The following is a 22,515-nucleotide window of genomic DNA, read 5'->3' on the forward strand; positions in this document are numbered from 1 at the left end:
CCCTGTAGGCCGAGGAAACTTTTGAAGAACAAAAGAAGGAGCTTTTGCTAAGGTTAACCAGTTGTCTAGAGGCTCTTTGATAAAGCTGCAGAAATTTGTTAAATTGCTTAGCACTTTTAACATCGCCGTTAATAAATATGAGGAGATCATCTGCGAATGCAAGATGAGAAATAATATCACATCCTCTAGCTGTCTTGTAAGGAGCTATTTTCCCTTGACTTACCAGCTGATTGAGTCCCCTTGAAAATCCTTCTGAAGCCAAGATAAACAAGAGTGGAGAAAGTGGATCCCCCTGTTTAATTCCGCGAGTTGGGCGAAATGAGCCATAGTTTATGCCATTGATCAAGACTGAGAAGGTGGTAGATTTGAGATGAGACAGAATCAGGTTAACGAGCTTTTCAGAGAATCCAAATTTCAAGAGAACAGCCTCTAAGTATTTCCATGATAGACGATCAAATGCTTTCGCCATATCCAGTTTAATTGCAAGGTTATGCCCTCTAGTTTTTCTGTCGATATCATGGATGAGTTCATTGGCTATTAAAATTTGATCATGTATAGATCTATTCTTCATGAAGCCTGCTTGCTCTGTAGAGATTAGTTGACCAAGAAGTGGAGCAATACGGTTTGCTAGGATGCGTGTACATACCTTACTCAGGAAAGTAGCCAGACAAATTGGCCGAAACTGTCCAAAAGAGGAGGGATGATCGATCTTGGGAATGAGAATTATCGTGGCTTTGCTAAAGTTTTTAGGGATGGGAATGCCCAAGAAGAATTCTTGTACTGCACTGCACATGTCCCATTTCACAATATCCCAGCAAGAACGGAAGAAAAATCCATCAAATCCATCTGGTCCAGCTGCGCTGTTAGGATCGAGTTGCCATACAGCTTGCTTTATTTCTGGTTCTAGAGGTATAGTCTCCAAGGTCTGATTCTGAGAGGTTGTGATGGTTGACGGTATAAGGTTAATCAGGGGGGCCATGTCTTGATCGTCCTCGGCAGTAAATAATGAGTCAAAAAATTGAACAGCGTCCATGCCTATGTCCTTTGAATCCTGCAGCCATGTTCCATTAGCAGTTTGAATGGTAGAGATTCGTTGAAATTTCCTCTTCATTCGGACATAATTGTGGAAGAAAGTAGTGTTTGCATCCCCATCTTGTAACCATTTAATGTTGGCCTTCTGTCTCCAGAATGTCTCAGCTTGTTTGTGCCTTTTGAGAAGCATTGCTTCCTTTAGTTGCCATGAATTACAATTAGAAGGGGTGGGATTGGCTAAATATAGATTTTCAGCAGTAGCAGCTTCTTCTTCCAGTCGGGCCCTCTCATTGAAGACGTTTCGAAAGTGACTTTGGTTCCAGGATTGGATGGCCCGTTTCAGAGAGTGCAATTTCTTGAAGATGCCTTGCATACCGCCCCCATAAAAGTTGCTATTCCAGTTCTCTTTGACTATGGATAGGAATCGTTTATGAGTAAGCCACATATGCTAGAATCTGAAGGGCTTAGGGATTTTTTGATTAGTCTTTGAGCAATTTAATAAGAGAGGAGAATGATCAGACGAAGCCTTGCTCAGATGGCGAACATGAACATCAGAGAATAGATCAAAGAAGGAAACTGTTGCCATAATGCGATCTAATCTTTCCCAAACCCTGCCTGAAGATCGAATACCTGTCCAAGTGTATTTGCTGCCGTAGAAGGGGACATCCACTAGACCACAGTCATCTGAGCAAGAAATAAAATCTTGAATGCTATTGAAACAAGGAGCAGAGTTACCTTTGTATTCTGTAGGATTCTTGATGATATTAAAGTCTCCGCCAACAAGCCAGGGAAGAGAGTGTTGAGAAGAAAGGGTTCTCATAGCATCCCATAGAGAGTTCCTGTCAATTCTGCTATGAGGACCATAAATAGAAGTGAAAAGAAATCTAAAGCCCAAAGAGTGTGCTTCAACTTGGCACGACAGCAAGCTTCGACCACCACTAAAGTGAGTTAGAGAAACATATTGAGCTTTCCAGAATATCCATATTTTATTATCGTCTGAAGAGATAGCGTCACTAAATCCCAGATTGCAAGCATACCACAAATTTTTCTTGGCATTAACCATAGGTTCAATAATAGTTAATAAGTGAAAGTTAAAGTCTTTACAGAGACCTTGGAGTCTAGGAAGAGAAGAAAGCAGGCCCCTTGAATTCGAGATCATAATATTCATTTATCTGGGTTGGATGAGAAAGTAACTGATCGATTACCCCTGTAGGATGTTCTCAAGCTTCTGGAAGGTTGTTTTTTGAGTATTTTTTTTCGTTCCACCCGCACAAAGCCATCGTCTTCTTCTATATCGCTATTGTTCTGTCTCGCTACAGCTTTTAATTTGGCGTCAATTAATTTGCTGGTATTTTGCAGGTCATCTCGAGTGCAAGTGGTATCAGTGTCAGGTAGGTTCGAGTCAGAATTGTGCTGGATGCAATCATCATCAGAGTTGCGACCAGTGTCTAATTCTGAACCGCCCATGTCATTCAAAGCTTCCGAAGGGAAATGAGTATCCGAAGGTTGCTCGAATAAAGTTCGTGGGGCAACTGGTTGTTGATTAGATGAGTCTGTGACAATATCGACTAGTGCAGCAACTAGAGGTTGAGTGGGAAGTTCAGCAGAAGAGGATTCGAGTGTGTGGGAAGAGACCATAGCTGATGGTTCAGTGTTTTGTGTGGTAACTATGGTTTGATTGGGATGTTCAGCAGAGGGGATTTCGGATTTATGAGAAGAAACAATATCTGTGGTTGCATTTGTGGTTGCAGTGGTTTTAGGAATCCATTGTTGGGTAATTTTAGCCAAATTTTTAACATCAACAGAGGAAGCAGGGATTGACGAGGAAGAAATATGAGGGCAAGATGGATTATCGTGGCCAAACCTGCCGCACTTGGAGCAAAATAAGGGTAAACTTTCATAGCTAACTTGTTGGAAGAAGCCTAAATCACCATCATCAATCCACACTCTATTAGGTAATTCTTTAGATATATCCAGTTCAACGCAGACACGCGCTACTGAGGGTCTGGATAACGTGGCTGTCGCTGCATCTACCTTTAATGGTTTCCCAATTAAATTAGCTAGAGGAAAGAGAGCTGCTTTGTCAAAGAGATGTATAGGGAGGCCTTCAAATAAAATCCATATAGGGATTATTGAGCAATCTGTATTGGGACGAAAAGTCCGTGTCCATTTAGAAACTCTCATTGAAAAACCTTGAAAATACCAGATTTGTTTCAACCAGCATCTGTGGAAGTCTTCTTCTAGGTCAAATTTGATTAGAATATGAGAAGAGTCTAATAAACCTAGAGAGAATTCACCCTTAAAACCAATCTTTTCCATAAATTGTCGAAGGGCTTTCATGCTAGGACGGCTAGATTGGAAAATACCTACAAGAGCAAAACGAAATTGATTGGCCAGCTTCTGGGATTCAGCATTTGAGAAAGAAATCGAAGGAACCCCTTTGAATCGACTAGGTTGTTTCGATGTTAAGCAAGGATCGTGAGCGATGGCTGACATAAAGGATCTATCTATCTCAGTTTTCTCCTTGGTGTTTCGAACTGCAGATGCATATGTTGTCCGCTGAGCAGCCATTGGTTCTGTACAAGTGTGGTGGCTGTGAGCCTCCATCTCTCGTCAGTAACAGTGAATCGAGTTAAAGGACTGGGTGGCGCACCATCACCACAGCAAGGGTTGTGGTGACTATAGCCCAGGATCTGCGCCGATGAGGAGAGGAAGATAGAGAGGAAACGAGAGAGAGGAGTTGGAGAAGAGAAAAAAATATATATATATTTGCTTTACTTAATTGTGAATTGAGACTACACACACACACACATATATATATATATATATATATTATGATATAATATCTTATTCATCTGTTATAATTGCAAAGTTTTTTTTTTTTCTATCACCAGCGGCATAAACTTTTCCAACTCCCGAAAAAAAGCTAAAGATATCCACAAATAAACAAAGATAAAATATTACATGACTAATTCATATTCTTCATACGATCAATAATTAAGATATTTAAATGAGTTCCTTTATAGGAAGGATTATAAATCATTTTTAGATGAATTTTATACCTGTATTGAGAAAATAATTAGTTTTTATAACAAGGATTGCTTTGCCAAGTAAAAGAAGCGTAAGATCAAGTACCAGAAATTCAGAAATCATGTTTAAAGTAAGTAAAAGAAGCCTAATACTTTGAATGAGTGAAAAGCAAACTCTAATATTGATTAATGCTGGAAATGAAAACACTTTACCAAGTAAAAGAAGCGTAGGATTGGAGCAAATATCATAAATTCAAAAATCAAGTTTAAAGCAAGTAAAAGAAACCTAAGACTTTGAATGAGTGAAAAGTAAATCCTAATACTGATCAATAATAGAAATAAGAATAGTAGTCCATGCATGAAAGTATTTTTATTATTTTAAAATATAAATATTTGTATATATTTATTTATTTATCTCATCAAAGGGAATTTGCAATCTCTATTGCAGGAACCACATATATATAAGCGAATAGTAGGCACCAACTTCTTTTTGCAAACGTTGCAAGAAACGTAGCACCGTCTATATAAAGAATTAATATCCGCTATTTTTGCTCGAACAATGACAATGTGATCTTGTGAAAAAGAACTACCCAATACTAATAAACACGAGTATTTTGAAAAACTTTAACAGAAAATAATATGTGACTTTTACCTCAATGTTATCATCCTCATCCTTCTTAATTTCCTTTATTTGTTGGATTTTCTTCCTATTTACACGTATTTGTTCATCAAATGGCATTTAGCTTGATTCTTGACTTTCAAGAGATTCAATTTGAGATGGAATAGCTGAAAACTTGAAGATAAAGAAAATAGATGAATGAAATTGTCATTACATTATATGTTTTATATAATGTAAATAAAGCAACCTCAGCTATTAAAAATTACAAATAATCATAATTAGCATCGAAATTTTATATATGTAAATAAGCCTGAACTAAAGTGTTCAATTTGAAAGATTAAAAGATTATAAAATAAATATGTTATAAAAGCCTTGAAATTTTTTAACTATTGCAGAATTAACAATGATAATGAAAGGTCCTTGATCCTTCTTGTAAAAGCTGAGTCAAATGTCCCTGCAAATTTTCTCCATAAGGTAACTTTTGCTTTAATGAAATTACAAAGATATAATAAAATACATTTATCATTCGAAGTAATTAGAAGTGTTAATAATAGATATTATATTAGAGTAAAATAAAATCGAGTCCCTAAATTATGTTCAAATCAATGCTTACATCCTTTTACATTTGAGAAATAATTATGATTTTTCTAACTTATGATTTATCTCACTATCGGATTCTTCCATCCATAGAAAGTTCTTTCTATCCAAAAAATAAACATATTCCGCCCAAAAAGTTTTTCTAATTAACGGTGAAGAGTTTACTTTTTGGACAGAAGGACCTAATAGCGAGATAGAACCATAAATTAGGGACATTATAGTTATTTCTCAAATGTAAAGGGACTTAAGTGTTAATTTGAACATAATTTAGAGACTCAGTTATATTTTACCATTGTATTTTACCATTATATTTCTCATTTGTCATAATTGCAATGTTTTTTTTTCCATCACCAACGATTTGAACATTTTCAACTCCCGACAAAGAGCTGATGATATCAGCAAACGAACAAATATAAAAGTATTACATGACTAATTCATATTTTTCATATGATCAATAATTAAGATACTTAAACGGGTTCCTTTGGATATATCTGATAGAACTCTATTGTCATTGATTCTTAAATCAATGATATCCGGAGCAATAAACTGGAATCTATGTCTTGGATTGTTCATCATTCCCTCTTCAATTCGTTTTATTATAGTAATTTGGAGGAAAATAATCTTGTACTAAGGAGAGGTTGATATAGACATGTAGTTTTAACCACTTTGATATTTTTTATTGCAAATATGCATCCTTCATCTAGCAAATGCCTAAACTTAGAGAAATTCGTAAGTAGATTCAATCTACCACGTCAGCTATAGATCCACCCAATTAAATAAATCCACATCAATAATTTGCTATTTTCTAGCCCCACATTAATAATTCCTAAACAAATGCAACTACGTTTTCTATTTCTAACCAAATGGGAAACGTAAAAAAATTATAAGGAAATAAGCTAGAAAAAAAAAAAAAGCAATTGGTTGATGTAAATTTATTTTATTAGATAGGTCTATAGCTGATGTGGTAGACTAAGTCTACTTAAGAATTTCTCCTAAACTTGATTACTTTTCGGATTGTTTCATAAATCATCTTCCCCGGCAATTAAATACAATAAAACAAAATTAGAAATTAAGAAAAAACAAACAAATCATTAGATTAATTTTGATAATTAAAAAGAGATTATATATCTGTTGATTAATGAGAATCATGTCCAAGCTTATTAAATCATCATTACTTTTGAGGCTCAATGACTCCCAAATCCTACCAATCCTAACTCTAATTGCCTAATCATCTCTTATGTAATTCAGCTGATGAAGTAAAGTGTATTCGATTTTTTTTAATAAAGAAGTAGAAGAATGAATGAAATAGTAAACTGATTGTAAATAATAGGTTTTTTGTATGAAATTTATTCAACATATGGATCTTTCGATAGATAGATATCGTTAGATAATTAGATAATAATCTTTTAGAAAAGGGATTAAAATACTTATTATCTATATGCATTTATTAAATGTTTAAAAAGATAAAAAATGTTTTTAGATATGGATAAAAACTTATATATATGCATATAGATAAATCAAGGAATTACCAATATATAGATAATTTTAAATTAATTATATATTAATTTTATAAAAGGAGCTTAAATTATACGATTATATAAATAGATAGATAGATAAATCACTAAATTATCCAATATATAGACAATTTATAATTAAGTTTATCAAAGGAGCTGAAATTATCCAATTATATACGTGTAGAAATAAATGAACGAATTATCCAATATCTATGGATAATTTAAAATCAATTTTAAAAGGAGCTAAATTTATCAAGTTATATACGTATAGAGATAATATAAATCAACAAACTATCCAATATATAGATAATTTTAAATCAATCATCTAGTTATTTAATAATTTCTATATATCTATTATTTATTTATTGTTATATAGATTTTGAATATATATATATATAAATAAGAAAAAGAATAACATTTTATTTTAATAGAAAAATATAGTCTTTTGCTTTAAGAATGTTATAATTATATAGTTATTTAATAATCTTTATAAATAAATTAATTTTCTATTAATATTATTAAATAGATAGATAAATCAATGAATCATCTAATATATAAACAATTTAAAATCAAAATTTAAAAAAAAAGCTGAAATTATCCAACTATATATTCTATAGAGATAAATCAATGATTTATACAATGTATAGATAATTTTAAATTAATTTTATAAAAGGAGTTGAAATTGTCTAATAATATGAAAAATCAACGAATTGTTCAATCTACATATAATTTTAAATAATTTTATAATTATATAGTTATTTAATAATATGTATAAATCTAATATTTTTCTACTAATATTAGATAAATAGAATGCATATATAGACTGTTAGCAAGACAGATTAGGCACAAAATCAGGAGATAATTAGGCAAAAAATATATTTAATTAATTGTAATAATTGTATAGATTCTTACCATGTATAGACTAGATAATATCCTATAATATAGGTGATTTGTACACAGAAAGTAAGAATGAATAACAAGTTTTTTCTATCTAATACGGTATCAGAGCAAAGTTTCGATTCTGAAAAACCAAATCAGCTCATCACCTATCAAAACCTTACCAAACAGCAATGAACAACCCAGAAACGTCAGAAATTCCCACAATGTCGGAAACCTCTCAAAGCTCCGATGACCTGTCAAAACAGATAGCCACAATTATTAGAAACAGCATCAATCCAACCCAAACTCAATCACAGATAGACAATATCAATTTAACACTGAATATCAAACTGAATGAACAGAATTATCCTCTTTGGGTTAGGCTAATAAGGGTAGCCATCGGAGGACATGGACGGACATCCCACATCACCGGGAATCCACCACCCCCAACAATCGATGATCTAACCTATTACAATTGGGAGCAGCACGACTTAAATGTTTTTTCATGGATTATACAAAACATTGAGCCTGATTTGATCAACAACTTTGCTGAGTATCCAACAGCAAAAGAGTTATGGGATGCTCTTATTGTCACATACGGCAGTGGAAGCGACGCACTCCAAATATTTGACCTACACACAAAAGCAAACCGGCAGCAACAAGGTACTTTGACACTTGAAAAATTTTACAGTGTAATGCAGGGGTTTTGGAGAGAAATAGATCGATGGCAGCCAAACCCCATGACGGCTGCCACTAACACAGCTACCTTTGCCCGACTGGGACAGGAGACTTGTCTCTTCCAATTTCTAGTTGGCCTTGATGCTCGTTATGATGTTGTTAAATGAGATATTCTAAAAGAAGAACCCTTACCCGCAGTAGAAGCCACTTATGCTACTGTCTGGTGAGAGGCGGCCAGATCGAGCATTCTGAACGGGGCAAAGGAGAGTGACGGCGATTTATCATCATCGGGTATAGGAGCTGGATTTGCGACAAAGGGACACGGATCTAGTGGTCCGGCATTAAGAGGGCAGAAATCACGATTAGAACAGGCCAGAAAACCAGTGAGCTCATCCTCTCGAGAACGGATTGACAAATCAAAACTGTATTGCACACACTGTAGGATGCAAAAGCACACCAAGGAGACATGTTTCAAGCTTGTCGGCTACCCGGAGTGGTGGGAAGACAACCACAAACACCCAATCGGAAATAAATCCACCAACGGTAAGGCTGCTGCCGCTGTGGGCATCTCGGAGGTCACCAACAGCAGCAGAGGCAGCTCTGAGGTAAGAACCGGTAACGAAGGTAACGGCCAGCAGGGGTTTGTGGCAGTCGGTGTAGGGGCAACAGCCACCGCCCTGAACCAGATGGCGCAAAGAGGTAACGGGTTTGAGAATTTCTCAAACCATTTATTTATCAACCCAAATGATATTGGTAATTTACAGATTGATCCTTATTTTTTCGTGGAAAACAGAACAGTCTTTGGGACTTGAGAAACAAAGAAACGGGCCCTCAAATTTCTAAAAAATTAAACTTTGACCCCCAGAATATTCCCAAAGCCCAAAAACCACCCAAGGCCTTTACAGTGAATCACAATATGGAAAAAAATGACTGATTGGATACTCGATTGTGCTGCAATGAATACTATGACCCATGACCCAAACGATATAATTAAACCGTCCTTATCCCAGAAAACTCATATCCAGACTGCGAATGGGGGTTTGTCAGTGGTCAAAGGAGCAGGGTCCATTGAAATTTCTCCAAAACTAAAATTATCCAATTGTCTCTGTGTTCCACCATTGTCTTGTAAACTACTGTCTGTTAGTCATGTTACTAATGAACTCAATTGTGTGGTCTTACTATACCCGAATTTTTGTCTTTTGCAGGACATTCATACGCAGGAGTGTAACATCCCTTCCCGGTCCACCCGTTAACCCGAATGAATCGAGTCGAGACGCTACAATCTGGTTGACTCTATGTCCTGTCATGCTGATATCATAATGTATGCTGAATAATATATCATGTTGTTGCTTTCTACAGTAGTAAAATATAGATATGTACTTAATATTTACAAGACATTATACTAGTTTCCATAATGAAATGGGCCCAACTGTGTGCCCTGTACATGCCATGATAGGGATAGACAAAATCAAAATATCAAAATGAGTAGCTACCCTGAAGACTGGGTCTTCCAAAGATGAACTGCAGCAGTTGTAAGATAAATCTTTACGGTCCAGTCCCAAAACCTACGAGTTAAACAAGTAACTCGCTGAGCAATAAAACTTAGTGGATATCTCAACATATAAAGAAACAGGTAAGCACACACATATGTATAAATAAACATGTAAACACACATATATGTATAACGAAACACGTAAACACACATATATGTATAACGAAACATGTAAGCACACATATCATGATACTTCCATTATTGTACTTGCAGTGCATTATACTGTATGATTATGCAATTGTAGTCAATAAAACTGTATGGCTCCATATTGGTTATAGTGAAACCAAAGTGATAAGAGGAACTGTATGAAACTGGATGAATACTGTATGACTGGGCTGCTATGGCCCATATATAATCATATCCACTCAACGGCCTGCAGCCGGAGTTCCAAACTGTATGGGGCGCAGATCTGCTATCCTATGTCGCGACATAGCCTTATCTACGTGGTTTCTACCTAACCTCAATGGAACATATTATCGGTATGTCAATAGTATGAAACAAAAGCATATTAACTGCTTCATAATTTCATAAACCATACTGCTTACTTGTATGCTGATAGCCTCGCAAAGCGGGCAACTTTGTGTTATGTTAGTTTCACATCATTTGCATGATTGCATTTTGTTTTTATACATTTGCTCGTGTTGTCTTTTTGTTTTAAAATGATGGTAGGAATACAGTTTGAGCAAAGGAATACAATTGCATAGAAAAAGAGGTCCAAAAGTGCATCAGAACACAAGTCGCGAGTGCGACATGAAAATTCGCGAGCGCGAGAAGCACACAAGAGAGTCAGAGAGCTTATAGGCACAAATCGCGAGCGCGACATGAAATTCGCGAGTGCAAGAAGCACACAAGAGAGTCAAAGAGTTTACAGGCACAATTCAAGAGCGCGACCATGAAATTCGTGTGCGCGAGTCGTGTTTTCCAGCCTGCACAGTGTGTACTATTTTGGTCATATCTCTCAATTTATAACTCCGATTTAGGTGATTCAAAAACTCATGGACAGCTAACACATAGAGGAACAAATAATGCTTCTATACCACTTCCTAATTCCATCATTAAATAGGGTCAAAATCAAAGTGAAATTACTGGTAAATTTTCCAGCAAACTTGTTTCAATATGAACTCAATATCTACTTCATTTATTCATTTCATCCTATGCTTTCTCACCATTTCCAGTGCTCTTACTCAACATTAAGCAACATATCTTCTCATTATCAACACACGACACAAATTCTCATGTAAGGAAAGTGTTAAATTAAAAGAGATATCAAACCTTCACTTCAAAAGCTTGAAATCATCTTCTTAGCTTCCTTTTTCTTCTACCTTTGAGCTCACCTCTCCTATCCATAAGAACTCTTATGAATAATCTAAAATATCACTAAATTAGAGGTTGAATAAAATAAAGCTTTAAGAAATTCTACTTACTTGGATAGAATAGAGTTTGAATTTAATGCTTAACTACCATTACAATGGATGGAGAAAGGAAGGTGGAAGAGTAAAGTAGATGAAGGAGATGAAGATAAAGATGAAGAAGGGAAAGTGAAATGGAAATCTCAGGTAGGCTCCAAAATATCATTGATTGTATGTGTAAAATTACCAAATGGTACCTCAATTGTCAATAGGTTACAACTTAATACCTAAGCTTTATATTTTAGTGCAAGTAAGTCCTAATCCCAACTTTGATCTTTTTGTTTCATTCAAGTAAGTCCACTTCTTATCATTAGTATAATAAATCCCATTCTACCCCACTCTGGACTCTAATGGCTCGAACCGGGTTTTTGGTACAGCTCGACTCAACTCAACTCTATGCAACGACTCGACTCAGTAGGATGTCACAGTTCTCCCCTCCTAAATAAAAAACTTCGTCCCAAACTTTACCTATTGTGAACAAATGCGGATACTGTTGTCACATGGTTTCTTCAGATTCCCAAGTTGCTTCTTCTGTTTTGTGATTCCTCCAAAGAACTTTTATCAATGCTATTTTCTTGTTCCGCAATTCTTTAATTTCTCTGGCTAGGATCTGGACTGGTTCTTCTTCATAAGTGAGATCCGGCTGAATTTCAATCTCTTCTGCTGATAACACGTGTGATGGTTCTGATCTGTATTTCCTTAACATTGATACGTGAAAGACATTATGAATCCGATCTAAGGTTGAAGGTAATGCTAGGCGATAGGCTAATGGTCCTACACGTTCAACAATCTCGTATGGACCAATGAACCTAGGACTAAGCTTACCCTTTCGTCCAAACCTTAGGATCTTTTTCCACGGTGAAACTTTTAGAAATACTTTATCACCAACCATATACTCAATGTCCTTTCTCTTTAAATCAGGATAGCACTTCTATCGATCACTTGCTTCTTTCAGCCATTTTCTGATGATTTCCACTTTCTCTTCTATTTCTCTAACCAAATCTGGACCCAAAATCTTCTTCTCACTAAGTTCTGTCCAACACACAGGTGTCCTGCATCGTGTGTCATACAATGCTTCATATGGTGCCATCTTCATGCTATATTGATAGCTGTTGTTGTAGGCAAATTCCATGAGATGTACATATCTATCCCAGTTGCCTTCAAATTCTATAACAAATGATCTCATCATGTCTTCCAGGATTTGAATTGCTCTCTCTGATTGGCCATCTGTCTGAGGATGAAATGCAGTGCTGAAATGCAATTTCGTTCCTAATGCTTCCTGCAGTTTACCCCAAAACTTCGATGTAAACCTTGGATCACGATCAAATATAATGGATGATGGAACTCCATGTAGTCGAACTATTTCTCTAACATAAATTTCTGCTAACTTGTCCAGAGAATAATCCATCCTGATTGGTAGAAAGTGCACAGACTTCGTTAATCTGTTTACAATTACCCATACTGCATCATGCTTACACTGCGTCTGAGGTAATCTAGTAACAAAATCCATCGTGATCTGATCCCATTTCCATGTTGGCACTATTATTGGATGAAACAACCCAGCTGGCAGTTGATGTCTGCTTTTACTTGTTGACATGTCAGACATTTTATTGCAAAATTTCCAATGTCTTTCTTCAAGCCCGGCCACCAATAACCCTTCTTCAAATCTTGATACATCTTAGTACTGCCTGGATGTATTGTATATGGACTATTGTGAGCTTCATGCAGAATCATCTGTTTGATCTCCCCTGTCTGTGGTACAACAACTCTGTCTTCATAAAACAATACTCCATTGTTATCCAATCTGAATTTCCCACCATGGTCTTCCTGTACTTGTTTAACCCATAGTGCTATTTTCATATCTTTCTTCTATGCTTCTACAACGTCCTGAACCTAAGATGGTTGTACTTACATCTGTACTAGAATAACTCCCTGCTGTTGTAACTTCATGCTGATTCTCATTGCTCTCAAAGCAAACAATGATTTCCAACTAAGGGCATCAGCTACCACATTAGCTTTGCCCGGATGGTAATTAATGACATAATCATAATTAGCCAGAATCTGCATCCACTTCCGTTGTCTTGAATTCAAGTCTTTCTGTGTCAGTAAGTACTTTAAACTCTGATGATCTGTGTAAACGTAACACTTTTCACCATATAGATAATGCCGCCATATTTTGAATGCTAGAATAATGGCTGCCAATTCTAAAGCATGGGTTGGATAATTCAATTCATGTGGCTTCAAATGTCTGGAGACATAAGCTACCACTTTCCTATCTTGCATGAGTACACATCCTAACCCAGTATGAGAGGCATCACTGTAAATCTCAAAGTCTTTACCTGACACTGGCTGGGTCAACACTGGTGCTTCAGTCAACTTTTTCTTCAAAGTGTCAAAACTCTGCTAACACCTATCATCCCATTGGAATACAATCGCTTTCTTCAATAATCTTGTTAAAGGTGATGCAATGATGGAGAATCCCTTTACGAACCTTCTGTAATTGCCGGCTAAACCCAGAAAACTTCGGACTTCTGTGACATTCTTGGGTGGTCTCCAATCAACAATAGCTTCAATCTTCTTAGGATCCACTCTAATACCCTCCGATGACACCACATGTCCTAAGAAAGAAACTTCTTCCAGCCAAAACTCACACTTACTGAGCCTGGCATACAGCTGTTTATCCCTCAGTGTCTGAAGTACAATCTGCAAATGTTTATCATGTTCTATCCTGTCTCTGGAGTAGACCAAAATGTCATTTATAAACAACACCACGAACTGATCCAGATATGAATGAAACACGCGGTTCATGAGATCCATGAAAACCGCCGGTGCATTTGTGAGACCGAATGGCATTATTAAAAATTCATAGTGACCATATCGGGTCCTGAATGCAGTCTTAGCAATATCTTCTTCCTTTATACGCAACTGATGGTATCCCGACCTGAGGTCGATCTTAGAAAACATGCCTGCACCCTTTAGCTGATCAAACAAATCATCGATTTGAGGCAATGGATACTTATTCTTGATTGTCATTTTGTTCAGTTGTCTGTAGTCAATGCACAATCTGAGTGATCCATCTTTCTTCTTTACAAATAATATCGGTGCTCCCTAAGGCGATACACTGGGTCTGATAAAGCCATTGTCCAATAACTCCTGCAGCTGAATCTTTAACTCTTTTATCTCTGTTGGTGCTATTCTGTAAGGTGCAATTGATACTGGTGTTGCTCCAGGATAGACATCTATGGTAAACTCCACTTCCCTCCTTGGTGGTAACCCTGGTAACTCTTCTGGAAATACGTCTGGATAATCACACACTGTTGGTATGTCTTGCACTTTTGACTTTTCTTTCTCTGTTTGTAATGCACATACCAAGTATGCTTCATAACCCTTCTGAATTAACCTCTTTGCTGCCATGGCTGATATCACATTACCCAGAAAATCTCATCACTTCCCAACTACTGTAATCTCTTCCCCTGCTGTTGTATATAATGTCACCCTTTTCCTTGCACAATCAATTATAGCCTGATGTCTGGATAGCCAATCCATACCCAGAATAACATCAAATTCTCTAAATGACAACTCCATAAGATCTCCTGGAAACTCCTTTCCATGAATAACAACTGGACAACCTTTGACCACTGTATGGGTTTTTACTACATCTCCTAATGGATTAGTAACCAATATACCCTGACTCACATATGCAACTGCTAACCCTTTAACCCAAGGTTTAGGTACGCTAATGTATGAACGTGATGATCCAGGATTAATTAAAGCATAAACTATATGATCACATAAAGAAAACTCACTAACTATTACATCTGGAGCTTCTCCATCTTCCCTGGCTCGCATAGCATAGACCCTGGCTGGAACTCTAGTCTCAGATCTATCCACAGTCTCTGATTGTTGTCTCTGCCCTCCGAAGGTCTCACCTCTACCTCTGCCTGCTATGAACTGTGCAGGAACTTTTGCCCTCTTAGGACAGTCCTCCTTCTGATGGTCTGATGCTCCGCATATCCAGCATTTACCAGTCACCATCCAACAATCTCCATCATGTTGTCTGCCACAAGGTTCACAAGGTGGAAAAGTATAACCGGCTGACTCTGTACCTCTACCGGTACCTCTACCAGTTCCTCTGCCAGAACCTCGACTACCACCGGCAGAACTAGCCACAACTGATACCGCTGGCGCGTTAGCGCCCCTAGCTGTGCCTTGGCTAAAGGGAGGCCTAGAACCAGCTGAAATACTAGCACTCCTGAATCTCTTGCTCTCCGACTGATATGTACTGGGTGCACTCTGAGTCTGGTCTCTCTTCTACTGAGACCGCTGGCGTCTGGTATGCTAACTGGCCTGAATTCGCTCTATATCCTGAGCTGCCTCTACCAAAGCTGAGAACTCTCTGAATCGGGAAGCTACCACTCCCATCTGAATCTCATCGTTCAGGCCTTCCTGGAACTTTTTACACCTCTCTGCCTCTGTAGCCACTATCCGGTCACCATACCTGCTAAGTCTGGTGAATTCTCTTTCATATTCTGCAACTGACATTCTGTTCTGCCTAAGGTATAAGAATTCCTTCCTTCTAGCATCAAGGTAAGCCTCTGTGATGAACTTTTTCTTGAATTCATCAAAAAAGAATTGCCAGGTACGCTGCTCTGCTGAACAATATGCCACCATGTGCAGGCCTCATCTATCAGCAATGACGTAGCACAAATCAACTTGTCCTCTGGTGTACACTGTAACTGCTCCAGGACTCTCAAAGTACCATCTAACCAATACTCAGCTATTTCTGGACTGTCATCCTTGCTAGCTCTGAATTCTTTCGCACCGTATTTTCTAATCTTTTCTAGTGGGGGCTTTCTTTCTCTGTCTACTACTACTGGTGCCTGAGGTATCACCCCTGCAATCTATCTAAAAGTATCCGCAAGTTGTTTTAACAGCACCTCCTGACCTGGTGCTACTGGAGCCTCACCCTCCACTGCTCTGGAGGTGTGTGACTCACTCTCACCTTCCTATGACATCCTCCTAAAAGAAGAACAATTGCTTAGTTCATTAGGGTAGACATGGCATGTACACTGACATATACATTCAAGCCCGGGGAAACTAAACCGGGCTCTGATACCAAAATTTGTAACATCCCTTCCCGGTCCACCCATTAACCCGAATGAACCGAGTCGAGATGCTACAATTTGGTTGACTCTATGTCCTGTCATGCTGATATCATAATGTATGCTGAATAATAGATCATGTTGTTGCTTTCCACATTAGTAAAATATAGATATGTACTTAATATTTACAAGACATTATACTAGTTTCCAAAATGAAATGGGCCCAACTGTGTGCCCTGTACATGCCATGATAGGGATAGACAGAATCAAAATATCAAAATGAGTAGCTACCCTGAATACTGGGTCTTCCAAAGATGAACTGCAGCAGTTGTAAGATAACTCTCTACGGTCTAGTCCCAAAACCTACGAGTTAAACAAGTAACTCGCTGAGTAATAAAACTCAGTGGATATCTTAACATATAAAGAAATAGGTAAGCACACACAGATGTATAAATAAACATGTAATCACACATATATGTATAACGAAACATAAAAGCACACATATCATGATACTTCCATTATTGTACTTGCAGTCCATTATACTGTATGATTATGCAATTTGTAGTCAATAAAACTGTATGGCTCCATAAGGTTATAGTGAAACCAAAGTGATAAGAGGAACTATATGAAACTGGATGAATACTGTATGACTGGGCTGCTATGGCCCATATATAATCATATCCACTCAACGGCCTGTAGCCAGAGTTCCAAACTGTATGGGGCGCAGATCTGCTATCCTACGTCGCAATATAGCCTTATCTATGTGGTTTCTACCTAACCTCAATGGAGCATATTATCGGTATGTCAATAGTATGAAACAAAAGCATATTAACTGCTTCATAAATTCATAAACCATACTGCTTACCTGTATGCTGATAGCCTCGCAAAGCGGGCAACTTTGTGTTATGTTAGTTTCACATCATTTGCATGATTGCATTTTATTTTTATACATTTGCTCGTGTTGTCTTTTTATTTTAAAATGATTGTAGGAATACAATTTGAGCAAAGGAATACAATTGCATAGAAAAAGAGGTCCAAAAGAGTATCAGAACACAAGTCGCGAGCGCGAAATGAAAATTTGCGAGCGTGAGAAGCACACAAGAGAGTCAGAGAGGTTACAGGCACAAATCGCGAGCGCAACATGAAATTCGCGAGTGCGAGAAGCACACAACAGAGTCAGAGAGTTTACAGGCACAATTCGCGAGCGCGACCATGAAATTCGTGAGCACGAGTCGTGTTTTCCATCCTGCACAGTGTGTACTATTTTGGTCATATCTCTCAATTTATAACTCCGATTTAGGTGATTCAAAAACTCATGGACAGAAACACATAAAGGAACAAATAACTCTTCTATACCACTTTCTAATTCCATCACTAAATAGGGTCAAAATCAAGGTGAAATTACTGGTAAATTTTCCAGCAAACCTGTTTCAGTATGAACTCAATATCTACTTCATTTATTCATTTCATCCCATGCTTTCTCACCATTTCCAGTCCTCTTACTCAACATTAAGCAACATATCTTCTCATTATCAACACACCACACAAGTTCTCATGCAAGGAAAGTGTTAAATTAAAAGAGATATCAAACCTTCACTTCAAAAGCTTGAAATCTTCTTCTTAGCTTCCTTTTTCTTCTACCTTTGAGCTCACCTCTCCTATACATAAGAACTCTTATGAATAATCTAAAATATCACTAAATTAGAGGTTGAATAAAATAGAGCTTCAAGAAATTCTACTTACTTGGATAGAATAGAGGTTGAATTTAATGCTTAACTACCATTACAATGGATGGAGAAAGGAAGGTGGAAGAGTAAAGTAGATGAAGGAGATGAAGATAAAGATGAAGAAGGGAGAGTGAAATGGAAATCTTGGGTAGGCTCCAAAATATCATTGATTGTATGTGTAAAATTACCAAATGGTACCTCAATTGTCAATAGGTTACAACTTAATACTTAAGCTTTATATTTTAGTGCAAGTAAGTCCTGATCCTTATACTTTGATCTTTTTGTTTCATTCAAGTAAGTCCACTTCTTGTCATTAGTATAATAAATCCCATTCTACCCCACTCTAGACTCTAATGGCTCGAACCGGGTTTTTAGTACAGCCCGACTCAACTCAACTCTATGCAACGACTCGACTCAGTAGGATGTCACAAGGAGATAATTGGGCATGGCACTAAGCACGATAGTCTATACTATGTTAAAGAGGTGGCTCACCAAGGAACTACCATGCTAACTCGCGGGACAGTTGACGGACAGATTTGGTTATGGCATCGTCGTTTAGGTCACCCATCCTCTAGTTATCTTCAGCTTTTATTTCATGCATTATTTAAAAATATTGATCCTCATATTCCTTGTGAGATATGTATTTTTGCAAAAAGTCATCGTGTGTCGTTTCGCCCAAGTAATACTCGGGTCAACTCTTTGTTTTCTTTAGTACATTCAGATGTGTGGGGTCCTGCCCCACATTCCAATAATAGTCGATTTCAATATTTTGTGCTATTTATTGATGATTGACTCGTATGACTTGGGTCTATCTCTTAAAACATAAGTCTGAAGTGTCGGATAAGTTTGTTGATTTTTACAATATGGTTCAAACCCATTTTAATCGTAAAATTCAGATTCTAATATCAAATAATGGTGGCGAATACATCAACCAGACCATGAAAACTTTTTTCTGAAAGAATGGGTTAATTTATCAAACCACTTGCCCAAAAACCCCCCAACAAAATGGTGTTGCAGAACATAAGAACCGTATGATCCTAGAAATGACACGAGCCTTGATGCTTGAATCAAAAGTCCCTAAAACTTTTTGGCCTGAGGTTGTTACAACCGCCACTTATCTTCTCAATCGCTTGCCCACTAAAATCCTTAATCTAAGTACACCCCTTCAAACCCTAGCCACACATACAGATATTCCCTCTCCTTTGACCCTACCACCATGCATTTTTAGATGCTCTGTTTTTGTCCACATTTCGAAGACAAAACGCTCAAAATTAGATCCTTGTGCCATCAAATGTGTTTTTGTAGGTTATGATGTTAATCAAAAAGGGTATCGATGTTATAATCCTATCACTCATCACATCTATGTCACCATGGATTGTGATTTCATAGAGCCTAAGTTTTACTATTCTAGCCAACCTAATGATCAGGGGGAGAATAATAGCAGTGACCACCTAGGTTGGTTACATGGTTTTGCCTTGCTAGATACTGTCCCAGATACTATCCCAAAAGAGCAAGTAAGTAGGACCACCGAGCTAACTTTTGATAATATAGGACAGACCAATGAGCCGGATGCACTGACCAGTGATGCTCCTCTGTCTGATGTCCAACAAGAGGTAAATGATCCACAAACTCAAATAGAATCTGAACATATTTCCACTATGAGTGATTCTGATCATGACAACTTAGTTTCTGAGATAGCAGCTGAAGAGACAGGGGGATACGTTCTACCACCTAGAAGTAATCGAGGTGTGCCTCTGAAACGGTATTCACCAGAACATATTCCTCGAGCATCAAGGTACCCAATGGGAAATATGGTCAGGGAAAGTCTCTCCAAAGTGGCAAGAGTGTTCACTACAACACTTTATACAGAATAAATCCCGAGAACAGTACAAGAGGCCCAGCAAAAAAGGGAGTGGCGACTGGCAATGGAGGTGGAAATGGATGCGCTTGAAAAAAATGGAACTTGGGGAAAGTGTCAGCTTCCTCTAAGAAAACGTCCGGTGGGCTACAAATGGGTCTTTACGATAAAACACAAGGCTGATGGAATAGTGGAGAGGTATAAGGCTCGATTGGTAGCAAAAGGATATACACAGAAGAAATGGAATTGATTACTCAGAGACTTTTTCACCAGTGGCTAAGATTGATACAATCAAAGTTCTATTTTTTTAGCGGCTAATCAGGATTGGCCGCTACACCAATTTGATGTGAAGAACGCATTCCTTCATAGTGATCTAAAGGAGGAAGTGTACATGGAGCCCCCACTAGGATTTATGGATAATTTTCAGGAAAATGAAGTATGTCATCTGAAGAAAGCATTATATGGGCTAAAACAATCTCCACAGGCTTGGTTCGAAAGGTTCACAATGGCCATGAAGCGATATGGGTACAAACAAAGCAACTCAGATCATACATTGTTTCTCAAGAAACGGGGAAATCTTATAACCTGCCTGATAATATACGTGGATGACATGATCATAACTGGAAGTTACATAGAAGAGATTATGCAGCTTAGGAGAAATCTATTCACAGAATTTGAGATGAAAGATCTAGGAGGACTGAAGTACTTCCTCGGCATTGAAGTGTTGAGATCAAATAAAGGAGTGTTTATTTCTCAGAAAAAGTACGCCCTGGACTTATTAGCTGAAACAGGCTTAGAGGATTGTAAGCCTATGGATACTCCAATAATAGTGAACCATGGTCTTCAGATAGTAGAGGAAGCGGAGTTGGCTGATCGAGAGAGATATCAGCATTTAGTTGGAAAGGTAATTTATCTTTCACATAATAGACTAGATATAGCCTATGTGGTAGGAGTTGTGAGTCAATTCATGCATAGACTACAAATGGATCATATGGAAGCAGTATTAAGAAATATACGATATTTGAAGGGAACACCGGGAAGGGGAATTTTGTTCAAACGAAATGGCCACCTAAACATTAAAGGCTATACTGATGCAGATTGGGCAGGAAACCCTATTGACAGAAGATCAACTTCATGGTATTTTACCTTAGTCGAAGGAAATTTGGTGACTTGGAGAAGCAAGAAGCAGAAGGTTGAGGCTTTGTCTAGTGCCGAAGCAGAATTTCAGGGAATTGCAAAAGGACTAGCTGAGATATTATGGATTAAGAAATTGATGACTGAAATAGGGTTCCCACCCCGACTTCCGTGCCAGTTAAAATGTGATAATAAGGCAGCAATAAGCATCTCTGAAAATCCGGTACAACATGATAGAACCAAGCACGTTGAGGTGGACAGACATTTTATTAAGGAAAAGGTTGAAGGAGGTATAATTGATCTCCCTTTTATTAGATCAGAGGATTAGCTAGCAGATATTTTAACAAAAGCAGTAACTAGACGGACATTCAACTCAGTATTATACAAGTTGGGTATTGGTGATCCTACTACTCAACTTGAGGGGGAGTGTTAGCAAGACAGATTAGGCACAAAATTAGGAGATAATTAGGCAGAAAATATATTTCATTAATTGTAATAATTGTATAGATTCTTACCATGTATAGACTAGATAATATCCTATAATAAAGGTGACTTGTATACAGAAAGTAAGAATGAATAACAAGTTTTTTCTATCTAATATAGATTAGTTTTTATTTTATATTAAAATAAGTTTGAAACAAATAAATTTATCCAATTAAATTATAAAATAAATGAGGGAAAAATTTTAAGAGGGATGTAGTTTTGGAAAAAAAAAAGTCATAAATTATATTGCTAAATTTAATTATCGAATATGATTTTTGAAAGAAGATAGTATAAAACATAATGCGATTGATTATAAATTTATTTTTATAAAGTAAATATAAATTAATCTGTGGTAAAAAATTATCTAATTATAGAAATAAATAACGAGAGAACACCAAGAGAAGGTAATTTTTCGGCCTTGATTAAACTATTGCTATTTTGAACATTTAATGACTCAAAATTAGCGACTAAAACAACAGCAAAATGAAATATAAATTGATTCCTTGTGAAAACATTGCATGAATCGTTATAAAAAAAACGTTGATTTGTGACCGAGAAATCGGTTGCTACATTTGAGAAATCGGTCGCTAACACTATTCAACGACCAAATTGCGACGGATAACAGTCGGTCATAAAAAGTACTCGTTGCAATTTCTTTTGCGACTAAATTACTTACGGGTCTCAAATTAGCGACTAATCTGTCAGTCACAAATTAGCAACTGATTTATCGATCGCAATCTATGGAAATGCAATCACTAATTTGCATCGTGTTTTCCAGTTGAAAGCTTGTCGCAAAGTGGTCGCAAAATCATCGATCACAAATATCAAAAGTCAGTCGCAAAGCAATCACAAAATCTGAAATTTATTGGTTTGTGATCAGTCACAAATTTGAATTTAACGGT

General features: G+C 37.1%; 1 protein-coding gene across 1 annotated transcript; it reads right to left on the reverse strand.

The window, feature by feature from the left end:
- Positions 1-1,480: 1,480 nt before the first annotated feature.
- LOC149496949 (uncharacterized) lies at positions 1,481-2,095 on the reverse strand. Its single transcript, XM_089719974.1, has one exon. It carries the CDS (start codon positions 2,093-2,095, stop codon positions 1,481-1,483), a length of 615 nt encoding a protein of 204 aa, XP_089576100.1.
- Between the last annotated feature and the right edge of the window lie 20,420 nt (positions 2,096-22,515).

This window comes from Jatropha curcas, chromosome 4 (genome assembly GCF_041381405.1).
Source record: "Jatropha curcas cultivar XTBG-Jc1 chromosome 4, XTBG_Jcur_1.0, whole genome shotgun sequence".
Taxonomy (NCBI): domain Eukaryota; kingdom Viridiplantae; phylum Streptophyta; class Magnoliopsida; order Malpighiales; family Euphorbiaceae; genus Jatropha; species Jatropha curcas.

Bases quoted from the DNA above. Each gene is read 5' to 3' on its own strand.
- LOC149496949 (XM_089719974.1), bottom strand. From the start codon at position 2,095: ATGGTTAATGCCAAGAAAAATTTGTGGTATGCTTGCAATCTGGGATTT.